This window comes from Vulpes vulpes, chromosome 11 (assembly GCF_048418805.1).
Source record: "Vulpes vulpes isolate BD-2025 chromosome 11, VulVul3, whole genome shotgun sequence".
In the NCBI taxonomy this organism is placed as follows: domain Eukaryota; kingdom Metazoa; phylum Chordata; class Mammalia; order Carnivora; family Canidae; genus Vulpes; species Vulpes vulpes.
The window spans coordinates 88,070,525-88,090,940 of record NC_132790.1 but is presented as its reverse complement, the minus strand read 5'-3'; the positions used below and the strand labels follow the sequence as shown (position 1 = coordinate 88,090,940).

The following is a 20,416-nucleotide window of genomic DNA, read 5'->3' as shown; positions in this document are numbered from 1 at the left end:
AGGAATTTGCCTTGGCTGAGTCTTTAAAGGAACTATCAATGAGAGAATGAGGGGCATGAGGAGAAAAATGGTTCAATCCTGTTTTCTATCCCCCACCATGAACCTTCTCAGGAGTAGTCCACCACGTCAATATTAATGTAACTTATATTTAAAAATAAGCATTTAGGGCAGCCCGGGTGGCTCAGTGGTTTAGCGCCGCCTTCAGCCCAGGGCCTGATCCTGGAGACCCAGGATCGAGTCCCACGTTGGGCTCCCTGCACGGAGCCTGCTTCTCCATCTGCCTGTGTCTCTGCCTCTCTCTCTGTCATGAACAAATAAATAAAATCTTAAAAAAAAAAATAAAAATAAGCATTTAAAAAAATTATCCATTCATGTGTGTGTGTACACACTTGTACGTGTCTGAATTTGCCTGTCTTTTATTAGCAATTTTGATATATTTCCTGGGTAAAAACTACACTTACCTATTATTTTCTAATCTTTTGCAATCTGATTTTCTTATACTTTATTAAAATTGTTTTCTCAAACTTCAAAGAACTTCTAAATGTAGTATTCAACAACCATTAATTGGTTCTCCTCCCAAACCACTCTAACTTTCAATATTGGTCTTGACAATCCCATCACCCATAGGTTCCTGGGATCACTCCTTGCTCTCAATTTCTATAGTACCTTAACTTGGTAAAAATCAGGTACTAGTTTTAGATTATGTATCTTACATATTTGTCCTATTCTTCCAATTGAATGAAAAGTTCTTAAAGAGAGGGGATAAGTTTACACTTAAAAGCAAACAAAAAAGTTATAAGACACAGTATGAACCAGTCCTTCTAGCATCTTGATTGGAAAAGTGATCTAAAATACAGTTTGTGATTAGAAGGACTTTACTGCAACATCTGTTACAGAAATATGCACATTCAAGTCTGAATATAGGGGCAGGGTCACAAGCTCAGAGGTAGGAGTTCTGTTTCTATCCAGAATGCTGCTACTAAGCTTTTCTGGACCCAGAATTTTACACAGCTTCAGTAACATAGCCACAGAAAGGACAGCACTATGAACAAAAGGACACTTGCCCACTCTCTGCTGTAGTTATTCACAGACTGTCCTCTGGCAAGTTATTCACAGTCCGTCCTCTGTATGTTGCTGCAAAAGCAGCATGGTTCTGTTCAGCTCTCAAAGTGAAATGAGTGGGCAATGTTATGCAGTTGTGAAGAGGAATGGCCTTTAAAGCCCAGTTTAACTCCAAAACCCATGTGTCTTCCCTACCCCGTATTAGTTAAGTTTCCTAAGGGCAGAGAGTGTCTTCCTCATCACAGTATCTCCAGCGCTGAGCAGTTTTTGATACATTACAGGTGTTTGAACACCTTACTGCCTAAGAGGCAGGAAAGAACAGGGGTGGGCTCATAGATTAGAAAGACAGAAGGAGACAGCATTCCAGTTTAATCCAGTTCAAACTGAGTGAGATCAAATCCTACTTTATCTGTTGTGTGACCATGGAGAAATAACAGAATTGTGATATTCTTATCTGCAAATGGGGATAATAACAATTTACCTCACAGAGAGGACTAAGTAAAACACATAAATAAATACTCAGCACAAGGCCTACCACAAAGTCCTAAGTAAATGTTGGCTATTATTATAATATGTCACACCAATCAGCAATGAAAGCTATTAAGATTATAAAATATTTGGAACATAAAATGTTAAAGATTCAGCAAAAATATTCCATGTGAGAAGGAAACTAAGAGCAAAAGTAAGGAGTTTTAAAATGTTAGGAAATATGTGTATCTACGCAGTATAAATTCAGATATAAATAAATAGGACTTCAGAACATTTTTAAAGTTTTACGTCTCATATATTTACAGTATAAGGTGAATAAAAAGTAAAAGTGTGAAATAACCAAACAAATGTTCCAATCAAAGTTTTACGCCTTTCAGAAATATGCCTCTTCATATTTCTGTGAGATTTAAAAATATTTGCAAGATTAAACTAAACCCGTAACTCATGAAAAAACAAAAACAACCCTAGTATTATGGAAATTTACAGATACACACGATAGTGGTGGGTAAATATAATGAATCCTCTTTGTATCTACCATCAAGCTTCAACAACTATCAATATTTTATCACTTTTGTATAATACCTTTTAACACAACAAAAAACGGAATTTTCAGCCTTCTCTGAAAGACTGAAATGGGCAAGGAAAATGCCCAGTAAATTTAAGTACCATTATAAGAAATCAGCCAAGTGAAACTGGCTTGTTATTTCATCTTTTAAAAAATTTAATAAAAATGGAATAAAACTTTGAGAAGAACAACACTTACTGGATGATGAGGTCGCAAATGAAAAGTATGAGGTGATACTACGGCTACAGCAAAGAAACGAAGAAATACAAAGCTGCTCACTGCAGAATACTGAACATGAGGGTCATCTGCAGGAAAAAAATGGTGAAATGTCATGCACAAAAACACTGAATTAATTAAAAAACGATGACAAAATAAAAAAAATATTGGAAAAACACATAAACTAAACAGGAGATCAATATAATTTGTCTAATGGGGACTGAGCTGATGAAATGATAGCATGATTATGACTAAATTAAAGGAAAAACTCCTAGGACTAAAAAAATCTGAAAGGAATAATAAATTTTAAAAAGGAAAGGCAAAGCTACCAGATTTTCAGAAATATTTTTTTTAAAAAAGGATTTATTTATTTATTCATAGAGACAGAGAGAGAGAGAGAGAGAGAGAAAGAGAGAGAGAGAGGGGCAGAGATACAGGCAGAGGGAGAAGCAGGCTCCATGCAGGCAGCCCAATGTGGGACTTGATCCCGGGTCTCAGGGATCATGCCCTGGACTGAAGGCAGCACTGTACTGCTGAGCCACCCGGGCTGCCCACAGAAATATTTTAATTTGGAGAAAGTCCTTTTTCCTCATCTGCAAGGAGAGACTCCAGAAATTACAACAAAAATAAAGGTAGTATCTAGTACTACCTAGTGGCAATACTGAATCTCTTAGGACTAGGATAGGTTGTTGTTAGTTTTAGAATATTGTTTCAATTTTCCCCCCAAATGTCTTGATAATGGAATGCCTGGGTGGGTCAGTGGTTGAGCATCTGCCTTAGGCCCAGGATGTGATCTGGGGTTCTGGGATCGAGTCCCGCATGGGGCTCCTGCATGGAGCTTGCTTCTCCTCCCTCTGCCTATGTCTCTGCCTCACTCTGTGTCTTTCATGAATAAATAAATAAAATCTTTAAAAAAACATCTTGATAAGATCAAAGACAATGCAATAAAAAACAACTGGCGGAAATCTTTCCTCTAAAGATGTGATCAGTTTTCCATATAAAAATGAAGATGAACTGAAGACAACTTGTGGTTTTTGTCATTCACCTACAGCTCTTGTTTCAGACTGGAGTCAATACTTAACCCAAAAATCAGGTGACAGAGAAACAGGTAGTGAGGGGAAAAAAGTCTGGATTTGGTTTGAGTTTTAAGTTTTATAAATCACTCAAAAGGTACTCATGGGCAAGTCTAACTTAACTTGTAGTTCTTCAGTAATACATACTGCCCACTCACTGTCTCTTCCCTACTCTCCGCTCATCTTCTCAGGGCAACAGAAGAACAAATGAGAAAATATGAAAATATTTCATGACAACAAAACTAACACTACTGTAGTCTACTGAGGATAAGAAAACAATATTTAAAAAGCCAACAAAAAGAATGGTAAAGGAAACACGTTTGCATTTATAAAAAGTCATAAAATGTGTTTTAGATAATTTCTACAACAGAATTAAACATATTTTTTAAGGCCAAGATCACTGGGTAGTGTAGACTACAATGATTAGCAATACGCTTCAGAATAAGCCAAACTCAGGTTGGAGATCCTTCTTTTCTGCTGGCCATGTCTTGGATCTTGCACAAGTTACGTAACATCTCTAAACCTCAATTTCATTATTTATCTAAGGGGAGCAGAACCTACACCTCAAGTAGTGGTGTGAACATGACAGTAGGAGGAGTAGGAGACACTTCAGGCTAGCACCATGTCTGTTCACTCACTAAATACTCAATGTACTTGTCATGATTTAACTATTTAAAAATATAATTTCAGTGAGCAGTTCATCTTGCCATATGTTAATGTCTCTGGCTCCCTTTACTGTGTTGTAAAGACTAGATTTAGTACACTCATTTGAAGCTGACTGTTTATGTCTTTAGTAGAATTAGCAAAGGCATCTAAGTCTGAATTTATATACATGTTAGTTAGACAACTCAGGCCCACAACTTTAGCACTGGGTAAATTTAGTGGAGGGGCAGATAACTGCGTGCGCGCGTGTGTGTACACACACACACACACACACACACACACACACACACACACAGTTAAAAGAACATAATAAAATAGCAAAATTTCTTCAGATGGTTATAGAAATACACTTACAGTCTCACATATCTGGGTAAGATTAATAACTTAAGCAGCCACCTTAACTCCGCCCCTTCCCCCTATTATAGGCAGATCTAGAAAGACAGCTATAGCAAGTTTATTTACTTATCAGAGATGCATATAATTAGAATAATTCCAAATGTTGACAATCAGAAATAGCAACTCTTGCTTTTATGATATGTTTCTAAATGAAGCCTTGACATAGCTGTTATTACAAAATTAAAGCATGTATTGACATACCTCAAAATTCCATGTCTTTCAACAGATGTTTCTAATGACTCAAACCGTTTTTATAAAAATGTCCCACCACCAAAACCTGAGCATTTTCAAACTGTCCGATCTAGCCAGTTGTACTGAACTAAAAATTCTCATTATTTAAATGCATGAAGTGAAAACAGTAGTTGGTACAAATAACAAGTGTTTTTCTTTATTACATTTAACAATTTTATAAGTACTGAGTAAAAATGATACTTTTGTTATAGTTCTAAATGTTTGCCTTTCTTAAAAGTAACGGTTTTTGATTTGCTCTTTGTAAAAAGTTGTCAATATATTGAAATAAACAATGTTTTGAGGCTGTAAGGAAATGAAATTATATATTTCATAAAAGAGTATAATTATTTTGCAAAGAAGACTGTACCTATAAACCTTAAACATTTCACATAAGCCAAATCCACAGGAAATCTACAAAAAAAAAAGTACAGAAAAAGAAATGGTATGTTTTAGCAAAACAAAGCACTTACTGGGAAATCTTTGAGTAGCCATTTGCCTTAGAGAATAAAAAGTATCACACATTACAGTGGGGCAGCTCATACTTGATTTTACAATTGTACTGAATAACTTGTCCACATAGTAGCGCAGATTCTCCTGTAGGATTTAACAAGGTAAACATCAGGATTTTAACTTTTCCACAGCCATTATAGAAAATAATGCAGTGAAAATGAGATTAGGCAGTTACTATCCAGTGTACTTTATTTATTTTAAAGATTTTACTTATTCATAAGAGGCACAGAGAGGCAAAGACATAGGCAGAGGGAGAAGCAGGCTCCCCACAAGAAGCCCGATGTGGGACTTGATCCCCGGACCCTAGGACCATGACATGAGCCAAAGGCAGACACTCAACCACTGAACCACCCAGGTGTCCCTATATAGTGTACTTTAAACCTCTGCTTCCCTTCTCTAAACTCACACAGTTAAAGGACAACTTACATCCTGACCTCATTTAACAAATTCAATTGAGTCTAGTGAAATATAACTAGTAAATGTATGGAATTAACTTCACAAGAAGCAACAGAATATAGAATGATCCAAAGGGAAATCAGGGAAATAACTCAGATATGCAGATATATGTAGACACTCTGGAAATTTTATTTAGTGCAATGAAAACCTGTGATTCTAACATAATCATTATTTTTCCAGACAACTAAGATATTGGTTGACCAAGTCATTGTGCTACTAAGCCTGGCCAGTCTGATCCCAAATGAATGGCTAGAATGGAGGTAGCAACTAGATACAGCCTTATTCCACTATTGTTACTAGAGCAAAAGTAAAACCCCACGAGAAAATAACATTCTAAAAACTAGACACAGGAGATGCTGCTAATAGTATGGGCATTAAGAATAAAAAGCACTACATCCTTCATACAGCATTAGGGAAGACTATGCTTAGGAGAAGGTGCATTTTAATGCAGTTATAAAGATAACAAAGACTTACCTTATTATTTTCTACATTATCTCCCTCTTTCAATTTAATAGGATCGATTTCACAGGATTTTGAGGATTCACATATCTGGAAGATAGATTAATTTTTCATTTAATGCTCTTTTCTAAATAATTTGGCAAACGAAAATAACTATTATTTTTCTTGTAATTGTAAAAATTAAAACTGTAACAAAGTTTACAACTCCCATTCAGAGATAATGTACACAATACTGTAAAAGAACTGTCAAAATTTATTTCTCATAAATTTGAAACTCAAACTAAAATCAGGTAACCAAAGGAAAAAAAGAGCAAATCCAGTAACAATAAAATAATTATACAGATTATATTCAGTGTGCCCTTTCAGTAAAAAAACCACTGATGGAAAAGGTTTATTTACATCTGAAGGGTTCAGCCCTATTTTTTCAGTAATACATAAGTGAGTGTATTATCCCTGTTACTAGGTCATTTGATGAGAGAGAGACTATATCACAAGGCCACACAGACTTCAATTATCAGAAGTATATATATAGCCTGTACCTCATCTAGAATAGGTTTTAATGTGACTTTCAGGTAGTGCCCTCCCACTATTTTCATCATCTCATCCAGACATCGGGTAGCCAAGGAGTTTCCTCTAAAAATTGTGTTTGCATCTCTGAAATACAAAGAAAAATAAGGTGAAACCAGGTGCAGTAAACAAACGCTATGAAATCAATAATACGAAATATCTGACGTTGGTTATATAAACAATTTTAGTAATTTTTGCCATGCATTTAAAAGTTTGCTGTCATTACGATTTTCAAACTTACCAAAATAGTAAGAGAATTTGTTTTTGTTTTTGTTTTTTAAAGCAAGCCATATTAATGAACTACAAAAGTGGAATGTGTGTGTATGAGACAGTGCAATAACAGGAATGGGAAACCACCTGACTGCTTTTCATAATGTCACACATATGTATATTGAATGATACATAATGGGTAAGGGGGAAAAAAACCCAACTTCTGATCTGGTATTTTATTTGTGACATGTGAATCATTACAAGCAGCAGCAAAGATCAGTAACAGGAAATTTGGACACCGAATAAAAAAATCCTTCATTAACTGTTAGTGTTGCTGTTGGTGGATACTGTTTGTTAACGTAAAGAAATGCCTTTTACTTCTTGCTAAGCAGTCCTCTTTAGACTCTTATCCAGGAAGGCTGGTCAATACAAAAGAAGTGAAAATACAAAAACAATTTGGCAAACTAAGATCCAATTTCAACACACAAAATTAACATTTTAATATAACTCTTACTGTGTATCCTTCAAGTCTAATTCAGCCACTGCAGTGGCAAAAGGAACAAGTTTATCATGGTGCAGCAGCAGTCGTACAAGAGGCAAAACAGCATCATTTTTATCTCGACAAATTTCACCCAAAATGTAAGCAGCTGAGGCAGATATCGGCTAGAATACAGAAAGGGAGAAAACAAGCACAAAATCAAGGAAACATGACTAAATATTCAATCACTAGCCTGTATAAGTAATTCAAGCATATTTACTGGCTATTACTGTTATACAGAATAACATTTAATTTTTAAAAACGTTTCTCAGAGAATGAAATTTCAAGCATATTCTGGAATCACAGCACTGTGCTTCAGATGAATGTACATATATATTGGCTATTTTAAAAAAAGATTTTATTTATTTATTCATGAGAGACACATAGAGGGAGGCAGAGACATAGGCAGAGGGAGACGCAGGCTCCCCTGTGGGGAGCCTAATGGGGGACTCCATCCCAGGACCCCAGGATCACGTCCTGAGACCCCCAGGTGCTCCTATATTAGCTATTTTAATAAAACTTGATACTCTGAAATCTTTTCCACATCATTTACAGAATTATTTTAGCCTTCTCATATTAAATCATACACTTAAAAATTTTAAAGTACCTGAACATCTGGTGATTTTAGCAGCAAAGTTTTCAAAGGACCATAGTACTCTGAAGGAAGCACGTAGTCTTCTGTATAACATATATTTAATCGAAGAGATCCCAGATCATCAGTTTTAGATGACTTGTTTCCATTGTCTCTTGGTTGTAGCAAGTACCTAAAGTAAAAGTACAACTGACTTTGTGAGATGACAATGAGCATCCAAGTCAGTGAGGTAAATAAACAGCTAAGCTGTATAAAAAAACCAAACCAAAAAGTCACTTTAGTATTTTAAGGTTAGGACACTTTATAAATAGCCAACTATCAGTCTTCAGAGGCTTAGCATTGGTTGTATATAGAACTAGAAAGCTATAAATAGATTTTCATATGGGAAACGAAAAGTACAGGTAATAACAAAAATTAAAATCTCAAAGGAATTGAATGAGAGTTCGATTAGCTTGCAGACTTAGGAAAAGATAATAAAATGTAAAACATTTAAAATCCAATGTAAAATAAAAAATAATCTCTCATCACCTAAATTTAAGAAAGACATATTTGAAATAGACAAGACATGCCACAAGAAGGAAAAAGTGATCTTGTTTTAAAGTATATCTTACATATGTAAAAACCTGAACTTATTTTTTAAAAAGCCAGTGACTGAAGGTTTATAAATAGATTTTTTATATTATTAAAGAAGTAACAGTGTAACTACACTGAAAATATTTTTATTTGCACAAATCAGATTTACATGAATTTTTTTCAGGTAAGTAGAAGGTATAAATATAAATGTAAAAACAAAGATAACTTTAACATTTTTGAAGGAAAGAGAAATGTTTAGAAATCAAGAGGAGTTTTTAGGACCAAAATCAGAAATCTAATAATTTTTAGAGAACTTTTATCATGGAAATTTAATAATACATACAAACGTAAAAAGGACAATATATCTACTGAACTCCCATGAACCCATCACCTAGCTTTAGTAATCATCAACTCAAGGCTATTCTTGTTTCAGTCTCATACCTCTATTCACTCCTCCCATCCCATTCCTGTGTTAAAGTAATTTCCATGTGTCTTTTAATTTTGTCCATAAATATTTCAACATCTATAACTACATATAACTTTTAAAAATCAGCATTACCCAAGCCGTGTTCAAACTTTCCCAAACTTTATCATAAACATTTTTCTACAGTTTGTTCATATCTAAGGTCCACAGATTCTAACTAGTTGATACTTGTTTCTTTTACTGTAGATTCCCTCTACCCCCTAAGAAATCAGGTAGTTAGAATTTTCCACATCGGGGATTGTGCTAAATCTATCTTTATCTCCCTGACATCACTTAACCTGTTCTTTGTCCTCTCTGTACTTCCTATATATTGGCAGTTAGATCTAGAGGTTTGGTTAGATTTAGATTTGATATGCTGGCAAGAAAGAACCTTTCACTGATGGTGTTGTGTTGTTCCACCAAGAGGCACTAATGTCTGTCTCTCTTTTTGTGATATTAGCAATCACTGATGAGCACCACATCATTAACTTTCACAGATTGTAAAACGATAGTTTTAGAATTCTATCATTCCTCCTTTACTTAATACTTGAATAGCAATCACTGATGAGCACCACATCATTAACTTTCACAGATTGTAAAACGATAGTTTTAGAATTCTATCATTCCTCCTTTACTTAATACTTGAATACTTTTTATAAAGTAGTGTAGGTAGTTTTGATATTTATCACCTATAGCCTCCCCAATACACTAACTTGTTCAAAAACAGAAGGTAGGGAGGGTTTAACAGAATATTTATTAGCTTTGAGAAAGATATAATTAAAGACATAAAAGGGAACTAGAGACCCAATAAAGCAAAATTTCAAAGATGAGGGGATGACAATAAAAGGAGGAGAAATTATATCACTACCTATGAAAGAAGAATCTCTACCTTGAAAGACAAGCCTTCAGAATTTCTATTCTGATTTGAGAAATAATGATTTAAAGTTTTGCCTGAGGAAATAACTGCAAATAAACCTATTAGCAAAGGTAACCCAGAATTAGAATTAATTCTAATTAATTAATTAATTTTCTAAGGAAAATTCTAGTTGGCTGACTGAGTTCCACAATCCAGTATATTTTATAGACTTGCTAGTTTTATCTGAAAGTAAACCTGAACTGTAATGACTGAGCACAAAGACCTGTACAAAGTAGAAAGCCAATTTCTAAATTTATGAAAAGAAATACAAGTGGTAAAAATACCTGTACTTCTTCTGGGACCAATACATCTTATTATGCAAATGTCCATTTACAAAAGTAAGGAGAATGGGAATATTAATAATAAATACCTTTAATTCACCACCTCCCCATGCACGTATCACTCAGCTTCAACAATCGCTGTATTTCCCATGGTGATTCATCTATATTGATCATTGCAACTAATACATTTTTTTTCCTGTCAATATAACTTTTTAATCTGTTAGATTAACACATTTTTTTTAACCGACTGGTAATCTATTTAGAAAGCCATATTATCAGAAGGTACTATGGTGAGTACAGAGATACAACGCAGAGATTGAGGCAGTCTTAAGAATTCTCTGCTAAAGCAATGTCCACAATAGCCAAACTATGGAAAGAGCCCAAATGTACGATAGATGAATGGATAAAGACACACACACACACACACACACACACACACACACACACACATGGAATACTACTCAGCCATCAAAAAACTGAAATTTTGCATTTGCAGTGACATGGATGGAACTAAGGGGTATTATGCTAAGCAAAGTAAGTCAGAGAAAGACTGATCACTGATCTCACTTACATGTGGAATTTAAGAAACAAAGAGGATCAGAGGGGAAAGGAGGGAAAAATAAAACAAGATGAAATCAGAGAAGGAGATAAACCATAACAGACTCTTAACTCTAGGAAACAAAATGAGGGTTACTGGAGAGGAAGCAGGTGGGGGAATGGGGTTACTGGGTGATGGGCATTAAGGAGGGCACATGATGTAATGAGCACTGGGTGTTATACACAACTGATGAATCACTGAACTCTATCTCTGAAACTAATAATATACACTGTTAATTAATTAAAAAAAAAAAAAAGAATTCTCAGCTAAGACAACCGTTTGCCAAGGAAACAAGAATGCTTCCAGAGCAGAATCTCCTTCCTTCTTGATTATATTTAAATGGGTAGTACCTACCTACATTTGCCTCTTTGGGATTCTTTCTTGTTGTTCTAATATTTCCCTTCTGTTTTAACTAGTTTTTTCCATATAAGGTAGAATAAAAATACTTGCATTATAGTTACAGCTTAGTTCTGTCTCCCTAAGATTGCACTTACCCATCTTAAATCTTAAACAATGTTCCCATATTCTAGTCAGAATTACATACTGTTTGTTCTATAGGAATTTTACTCAGAGGGCAACTTTGATTCTCTTATCTCCAAATCACTGGAAGAAGGAGCATGCCTTGTCTCTCTGTTACTCTAACAAAACTACAAAATATCAGCAAAATAAATCTACAATCCTAACATGGCATATTCTCTACAGAGGGACTACAGTGCTACACCAGTTACTAATTATTATGTATGCACTTCTTTAGAATGCCTAGCAACCCCAGAAGAGCTCACTCCTGCCTCACTTTTAAAGTTTGTTTCCACAGGTTTCTTTGTCAGGGTAAGAAATCCTTCTGGATATAGTATGTCATCTGTGTCATGTGTTTTTTGAAAAACAAAAATTTAAAATATGTCATTGTCCTACCCATACTTGAAAAGATCATTTTTCAATAAACAGGGATGACATCAAATTTCTTTTTAACAATTTATATATATAAATTTTTATATGTATATATAAACAGTAAAATATAAATATATATGTTTTAAATATTTTATTTATTTATTCATGAGAGATACAGAGAGAGGCAGAGAGAGAAGCAGGCTCCCTGTGGGGAGCCCTATGCAGGACTCCATCCCAGGACCCCAGGATCACAACTTGAGCCAAAGGCAGATGCTCAACCACTGAGCCACCCAGGTGCCCCTTTTAACAATATTTTACAAAGCAAGGGGCATTCAAATCTTTGATTTCAGCATAAAACAGAATATTTTTGAGGGTTAAAAAAAACATTTTTAATTAATTAGAGTGAGCGCATGCGCATGAGCGGGTGAGGAGGGGGCAGGACAGGGAGAGAGAATTTTAAGCAGACGCCATGCTGAGAACAGAATCCAACGTGGGGCTCAATCTCATACCCCTGAGATCATGACCTGGGCTGAAAATAAAGAGTAGGATATTTAACCAAATGAGCCACCCAGGTGCCCTGAATATTTTTGAGTTTTAAATATATTCTAAAATAATTTTGCCAAAGTACAATTTATTATAGTAATTGGTTAAGAGTATAAACTTTGGAGTCAGAATATTTGATCTAAATCTCAGCTGTGTGACCTTGGGCAAACTCCTCAATCTCTCCATGCTTGTTTCCTTATATTATTATAATTATTATTATTACCCTAAATAAGGGGCAGTAATAGTATCTAACTGATATAACTAAGTAAAGCACTTAGAATAGTGCCTGGTATACAGTAAATAGTACGTAGCTATTATTTATATAAGATTTATATATAACTATTATCACTTACATATCTAAATAACTATAGATAAATGTACTTATTTATGTAACTACATAAAATGTGATTTATTATTTTATAACATTGATTAAAAAGGCTCAATTTAAAGCCTGTGGGCTCAATAATCTTGTATGAATTAGAGGAAAAGAGAAAACCCTCAAGATTTGTTAGATGAGGATATGTAGACATGAATAAGGTTGAGGGATTTAAAAAAAAAAAACCCAAAAAACCCACAATATATTTTCTTCAGCTTTTGAGTAAAGCATTCCAGTGTGAAAGAGTAAGAAAAAGGAAATAAAGAGGAATTATTAACTGAAAGTGGAATTCAGTTGCTCCAAACATATTTTTTATTCACAATTAGAGGCATGAAAGTAATCCTGATGCTCCCAAGATTCAGTAGTTTTGACAGCTCCTTAGTAAAGAAAAAATTTACATTCGAAAATTTTTAACCACAAGGTGTATATAATTGAAATTAAGGTAGGCAGGCAAAAACTATATTTATTCGTAACACTGAAAACAAGCATTATGAAGTAATGTTTAGAAGCTGGAAAGTAACTGTTCAGAGGCAGCTCTACTAACATTCGAATATTGTTTCTGGTTCCATAAAGATAAGCATTATCAATGGATTTTTACTAAAGATAGAAGATTAAAGATAGGTACACCAAAATTAGCAAACTAGACAACCAACTCCTCTCAAGTAAAATATTAATCTAGTTTTAAATATGTAGAAAGTGCTTTTGTTGAAAAATCCCAACCATTTGTTTCATTTACCATTTGAATCTTACATTCAGAATGCAAATTACAACCTGAAAAGGTATTTGTATCTATGGTCTTTTCTTTTTTAAAAAAAAATATTTTACTTATTTATTCATGAAAGACACAGAGAGAGAGAGGCAGAGACATAGGCAGAGGGAGAACCAGGCTCTGTGCGTAGAGCCCGATTCAGGACTCAATCCCAGGATCCCTGGGATCATGACCTGAGCCGAAAGGCAGAGGCTCAACCAGAGCCACCCAGGGGCCTCTCTATTGTCCTTTCTTAATCTCCACTGTTACATGTTGAACCATTTTGGGGAAATTATTGTACCAATTTGTACAATCACACAAAGGTTTTGCATACATTAAGACTGACATCACAGGAATTGTGAAATGAGACTTAACTAGATTGCCTCTGAGGTTCTCTTCGTAAGATTTCAAACAATAGAATACTGGTGTGACAACAAAGGATACATAAACTCTATATGGACTGCTCTGGAGGAATGGTGATGACAGCAGCAATAATAATAATAATAATAATAATGAGAGCATGAGCTATACTTGTGGTCACTACACTTGCTGCCTGTTTCATTTACGATGAATGCATTTCATCCTCTAACAACTTTGGGAGGCAGGTACTATTTGTACTGTTTTCATTTTATAGCCAGAGAAAGGAAAAGCCAAGATGGCAAAGTAACTTGTCCAAGGTCACACAGGTAGTTATGGCAGAGGTTAAGATTTGAACCATGGCATATTGGTTCCAGAGTCCATACTCTTTATCACTACTAAGGGTCTACTAAACGGCTAGGTGAGAAAAGCAAGGTGTGGAGCAGGATACAGTATGTGCCCATTTGTGTAAAAAGGGGAAATAAGGATATATACGTATTTGACTATATTCCATAAAATATTTTCAGAAACTTAAAATAGTAACTACCTCAGAAGAGGGGAAATGATTAGCTGAGGGATTGGGTTAAGACACAGATTTTTTGAACGGTGAACCATGTGAGTATATTAGTGATTCAAAAAAATAATTTAAAATTCTTTTATCTACAAGGTTAAAGTTAAAAATAGTTACTATCAACACTAAAAAGCTACTCCTAACATCTAACAGAAGTTTCAGAATAAGGAACATACATCATAGCTAAGGAGCTGAAAAGCCAAGAAAGGAATGGGGGAATGACTGAATCATACTGTAGTTTGAGAATAAAATTAAGTTAGAACCATTAAAATCCATTTTCAGGGAAAGACCGTAATAGACAAATACTAATTGAAAATTATGTGAAAAAGGAAAGCAAACTGAAACTTTTCAAACAACAGGATTACATTACGGATTATTCTCTTTCCTACTGCCAAGATTAGAAAGAATATGCCTGAAATCCTGAAGATAAAGCTTTCCCTGCGTTTTCAATGCAGTTGCCATCAATTCCACAAGGGGATGCTACTGCTCTACAACTGACAAAGGAGCTAGCGAGTTTAATTTCTGACTTAAAAGAAAATGGCATTCACATTTTTATACTTCCTTATATATCTATGAAGTATAAATGAATCAGCAGAAGTTTCCATTCCATGCTGCATAAATTTTAGAACTTACACCCTTTTGGCTTTAAAACATTTTAAAATATTACTGGCAAAAAAGAGATCTATAGGAATAAAATTAATTGGTTTCTTAATGTTCTTACATCCTGCCAAGGTGGACAAAGTTTTGCCAAATTTGGAAGGGCCTATCTGGAAGTAGTCACACTTAAAGTACAGGAGAGGTGGCACATTTCAGGTTCACTTTGAGGGGTCCTGGAAGCCCTAAGAACTCACTTTTTACTTTTGTAATGAGTGGCATGCCATACAATTTTCAAAGACTTAACAAACTGCAGAAATTTTCATTTAAAAATATATGCTAGGGGATCCCTGGGTGGCTCAGCGATTTGGCGCCAGCCTTCAGTGCAGGGTGTGATCCTGGAGTCCCGGGATTGAGTCCCACATTGGACTCCTTACATGGAGCCTGCTTCTCCTTCTGTCCCTGCCTCTCTCTCTTTCTCTCTCCCTGTGTCTCTCATGAATAAATGAATAAAATCTTAAAAAAAAAAATATATATATATATATATATGCTGTTTTACAGCAGGTAGAAGATAATGAGAAGTGGGGAGTGTGATGGCCCTCAAATGTTCCTCAAATTTTCAAAGTAACTAGTAAGTTTAATCTGCCCCCCCAAAGTGGATACATTTTTTGCAATTATACCAAATGCCACCAGAAATACCAATAAATCTTAGATCTGTATTAGCAAGAAGTAAAAATAAAATAAAACTTTGAGTCTAAAAATCCACCTACAATAGAGTTCAAAGTGAAGAATGTCTACGGTCAACTTGGAGAGGCAGGCTCTTTTAAAGACAAATGAGATGGATGCCCACAATAAGAAACCTCTAAACTCTTCTTCCAGGCACTGAAATTGAGTTCTAAATAGTGGGCCTTAGAGGCAAATGAGAAAGACCTGCTTTTTTATGCTCAGTAGAAACCCAAATCTAGCCTGCGATCTATCGGGCAACTTACTGGAAGGGGCAGGACAGGCATGCTTGTAAGTGCTCTAGACAGAAAAAATGATAGTTTCACATCAATTCTGCTAAGGAAACTAACATTAGTTTAATGTATGAACATTAAGTTCTATCTACCATCAGATTAATGTCACTGTTATAGACATGAAAAGGTAAAATAATACTGTAACCATTACTGAGTCACCAGAGCACCTGAAAGGAGTATTTACTGAATCAGCTCAACAGTTTCACCCTAGACATACACATATTCATTCATTCATTTATATATTTTATAGTGGGGGTGGGGGAGAATCTCAAGCAGACTCCCAGCTGATCACAGCCTGATATGGGGCTTATCAAACAATCTTGAGATCATAACCTGAGCTGAAATCATGAGTTGGATGCTCAACCTATTGAGTTACCCAGGTGCGCCTCGATCCTAGACATTTAGAAAATATTAGGGCATTTCAACGGGGTGTGTTAAAGGAAAATCACTGGTTAGATCCCATAAATAGTTGATTCCCTACCATAAACCCTATTTTCAAATATCCACAGTTCCCATGGCCATTAATAAAGCTTCTCTACTATAGATGCTGATCTGTGACCAAGCATCTTTTCACATGGGCAACTCTTCTGCAATGTTTTAAAATGATTTTCATTTTCTCCTTAGAGTTAAGATTTCATTTTTAAACAGAATATCCCTAGACAATTCAGTTCTTGTATCCCAGTACAAGAGGTTAAGTCATAGAATCATCAATGTACTTCTATTTCTGCAACAATAAATTAATAATCAAATCAAAGTTAATGATTTCTGGCTTATTCCACCTCAAATTTAAAAATATGCTTATAGTAAGCATTTATTTAAATGTATAGTATATTAAAGGGAATGGACTACTGTGGAGTTCACTAGAATGTTGGTCTTCAGGGATGCCTGGGTGGCTCAGTGGTTGAGTGTTGGCCCCGGGTGTGATCCTGGATTCCTGGGATCGAGTCCCACATCGGGCTCCCTGCGTGGAGCCTGCTTTTCCCTCTGCCTATGTCTCTGCCTCTCTCTGTGTCTCTCATGAATGAATAAATAAAATCTTTAAAAAAAATAGTTAAAAAAAAATAGAATGTTGGTCTTCTTACCAGGCTTGATGAGAGGAATCATTTCTTAACACATTCACAGGAACTTTAATCTCTCCTAGGAAAATATCTTGGACCAAGTTTCCATTGTTCCACAAGTCGATCCTGAAAATTTAAAACTGGCTTTATTTTTTGCAAAGAATGTTTAAGAGAACACACGCCACCAGGTAGCTTCAAATCACTTTGATTGTATTATAGCATTAATTTTACATGCTTAAAAGTAAGAGATGTTAGCGTTGTCATATACCTCACTATCTAAACTAAGGAAACAAAATATTGCAGTAGCTTTTATTTATAAGCACAGAAAGTAACTTTTAAATAGTCTTAATAAAGCACTTAAGTTTCTTAGTCTCAAAGTCTAGGCTTTATTTTAACCTGTAGCAGTAAGAACTAGAGTTACTTTGTTGAGTTTGAGAAAAGAAACCAACGCAAGATTACAGTTTCTTTCTCAATTAGAGCCAGTTAATATGTAAAGATGGGTGATTTAGAAAAATACATTACCTGATCATTCCAAACATGTGACTAATACACCCTTAAGATGAACACACTGTTAACACCACACCTGTACATGCACTTACAAAACTTTCCCCTCCCAAATAGCATAAATATTTAAGACCTAATTGGCACAAACTTCAAACACATGCACCTGTTGAATTATCTTACAAGACTTCTTACCTCACTGAAATTTCTGTTAGACAGCAGATATGTTAAGAAGAATAAAAAAATTATTTCTAAATTGGCTAATATATAATGACTTTTCTATATATTCTTTGCATCCATTATGCTATGATTTAGAAATTTAAAGAGCAATTAAATTTATGAAAATTAAAAATATAATAAAATAGGTGAAAATTAGGTCATCTTTGTTTTTTTTAAATAAACACACCTCAACTACTTCTGCAAAGAGAACAGATTTTTAAAAGATAATATGAATTTAAATTAGATGGATGTTCTTCTATGTTTCATCAGCCAACTTGCTAAAGAGAATTCTATTAAGTTCAGTTCACCTTTTTCAGTTAAATTTAGGACTTTCTTTTGGCACCAAAAAAACCCCTATTCAATAAAACTCCAAGACGTATACCTAATTTCCAGCTTTTCAATGTCCTCCTCTTCTACCTGGAACTGGGACTTTCTTGTATAACTACTGGATCTGGTTACCTGTGAACAAAATATTTTAGTTTACAAAAATTTTTAACATAATTTTTTTCCTACATGAACTTAAAAAAACTATCATCCCTAAAATGTTCAATTGTATTTATTATAAACAGAGAAAAATGCCAAGGTCATAGTTTACTGAAAAGCTAAAGATAAAAACAGCTATGGAAAGTAGCAGGGAGGTAATAAGGCAGTATAAAAATATCAAAAGCAATCTTGCCTCATTGCCCTCCCTTATTAACTCAATCTACAATAACATTAGGTTCTCTGACTCACATGTAATCTGTTGATGGCTCGAAGAGTAAAAGTGTTCTATTTTGGCATTAGCTGCACATGCTAAGAACTGTTTGAAGACTTTCCCACATTCCTCAAGATATCAATTCTATCCTTACACTTCCTTTTCACAATTTAACCAAAAACATCAAGGCTACTGGCAGGGACTTCCTCAGCTATCGTCCACCTGAACACGTCCATTTTCACATAGGTCTTTCTACCTGGATGAGTTTTTTAATTTCTGAATAAGGAGATAGATGATCCTCCTCTTTTCCAAGACTACTCCACCCATGCACAACATACAGTAAGCATACAATAAGCATTTGACTTATTTTATCGCAGCTTTCTTGACCAGCTTATTCACCTCACTCAAGTCTAAGAAAAATTCTACACTTAAAGTATGGTCTTCTATCTCCTTCCTCTCACAGACAAATATCTCAAAACTGTAATCCATCCTTACAGTTGCCACTTCCTCACACCCACTCACTACAGTAACTCCTTATAATCTGATTTCCTCACAGATCACCCTCCCCAAACTCCTCTGTTAGTTACCAGGTCTGATGGTGAATTCTTAGTTCTCATCTTCCTTGACCGCTCTATCAGAATAAGTGAGTACAACTATACCTCCTTTCCCAGAAACACTCTGTTGAGTTTACCCAGTCACTACCCAGGCAACCTCCTGCTCTCCACTTCTTCCCCTGGGACCTCTTTTTCCCCAGAGGCTATAAATATGGGTTTTCTCCACGGTTTTAATTTTTATTTTGCTCTAACAGCTGCAAAGTGCTATACAGTTTACAAAGTGCTTTCACATCCATTATCTTCTTTGTTCATCAGAACGTTGCTCTGAAGCAGGCAGGGTTAGATTTATTATCCTCATCTTGAAAATGAGGAAGCTAAAGGACAGAAATTAAGAGACATGCTCAAAGCTGAATACCTAATAAGGGGCAGAAGTGAGCTCCTCACTTTTCTCCTATACTGTATACCTCTATTTCACTGGCTCTCTTGACTCTCTGCAAGCAAATATTGAGTCCTTATCTAGAGCCATCACCCATTTTAAGTTTCAGTCATCAACTGCCTATTGGAGGGTTTTCATGTCATACCTCAGGTTTGTTATGTCCCAAACTGAACCACTTACACTTTCCTTAACTTCTCCCTTATTCCAGATTTGAAACCATGAGGATATCAGATTCCTCCTTTGTCTTTTCTAACTAACTCGTTATCCTGCCCTTTACAGCTTCTTTCTCATTTGTCCCCTTCCTCTCTTTTTTCCATGTTATTCTCTTGGATCAGATTCCCCCACCCCAACACTTTTTTTTTTTAAATACCTAAACTATAACAATCTCTTTATCTCTGTTCTTTCTCAGCCACTGGCCCATAGATCATGGGTATTCTTCCCACAACACCGCATTACTCTTACTACTTCCAGGCTCAAAAACTGTCAACAACTACTCTGTAAGCCCCCCAGCCAGGCATATAAGACCTTTCATAGTTGGTCCTAGTCTAGCTTTTAGACTTTGTTCCAATTATTCTCTTCTAGAACCCTTCCAGTTAAATCACTATTTGCTATTCTTTGGACATAGCTTTCTGCTTTTCTGTTTCTATGTCTCTGCTCAATTGTTCTTCTTCTCTAAAACTTCTTTTTTGCTAACTTAGCTGGAGCAGAACTCATCTGATCTCCCCAATATCTACTGCGTTTAACTGCTATGTATATGCGTGCGTATGTATGCTTTGTGTTTCTTGCTTTAGCTCAAGAACAGAGATTGAATCTTATCTTTATAATCAGCTCAACAAAGGGCCTTTGGAATGAATGTTTAAGGCTTTATAGGTACGCCTGGATATAGCAAGCAGGTCAGACCTTGCCTTCAAAGGGCCATCTGCTTGCTGCAAGTTGCCCCATGTTTTCTGCAGGCTAGATGTAACAGCCATTGATAAATGTAAAACAACTAAAGTCTTTAGCC

At 35.3% G+C, this 20,416-nt stretch overlaps 1 protein-coding gene across 4 annotated transcripts in view; it reads right to left on the bottom strand.

Moving 5' to 3' along the window:
- The window catches only part of RASA2 (RAS p21 protein activator 2), a 126,827-nt gene that overhangs the window by 28,586 nt on the left and 77,825 nt on the right, over nucleotides 1-20,416 (bottom strand). For all 4 annotated transcript variants that reach the window (XM_072727019.1, XM_072727022.1, XM_072727020.1 and 1 more), the window contains exons 8-15: nucleotides 18,112-18,188; nucleotides 17,034-17,135; nucleotides 8,043-8,199; nucleotides 7,412-7,560; nucleotides 6,660-6,774; nucleotides 6,136-6,210; nucleotides 5,166-5,289; nucleotides 2,315-2,421 (exon numbers count right to left, since the gene is read on the bottom strand). In XM_072727019.1, coding sequence (XP_072583120.1) covers nucleotides 2,315-2,421; nucleotides 5,166-5,289; nucleotides 6,136-6,210; nucleotides 6,660-6,774; nucleotides 7,412-7,560; nucleotides 8,043-8,199; nucleotides 17,034-17,135; nucleotides 18,112-18,188 — 906 coding nt within the window. The remainder of the gene's footprint in view (nucleotides 1-2,314; nucleotides 2,422-5,165; nucleotides 5,290-6,135; nucleotides 6,211-6,659; nucleotides 6,775-7,411; nucleotides 7,561-8,042; nucleotides 8,200-17,033; nucleotides 17,136-18,111; nucleotides 18,189-20,416) is intronic.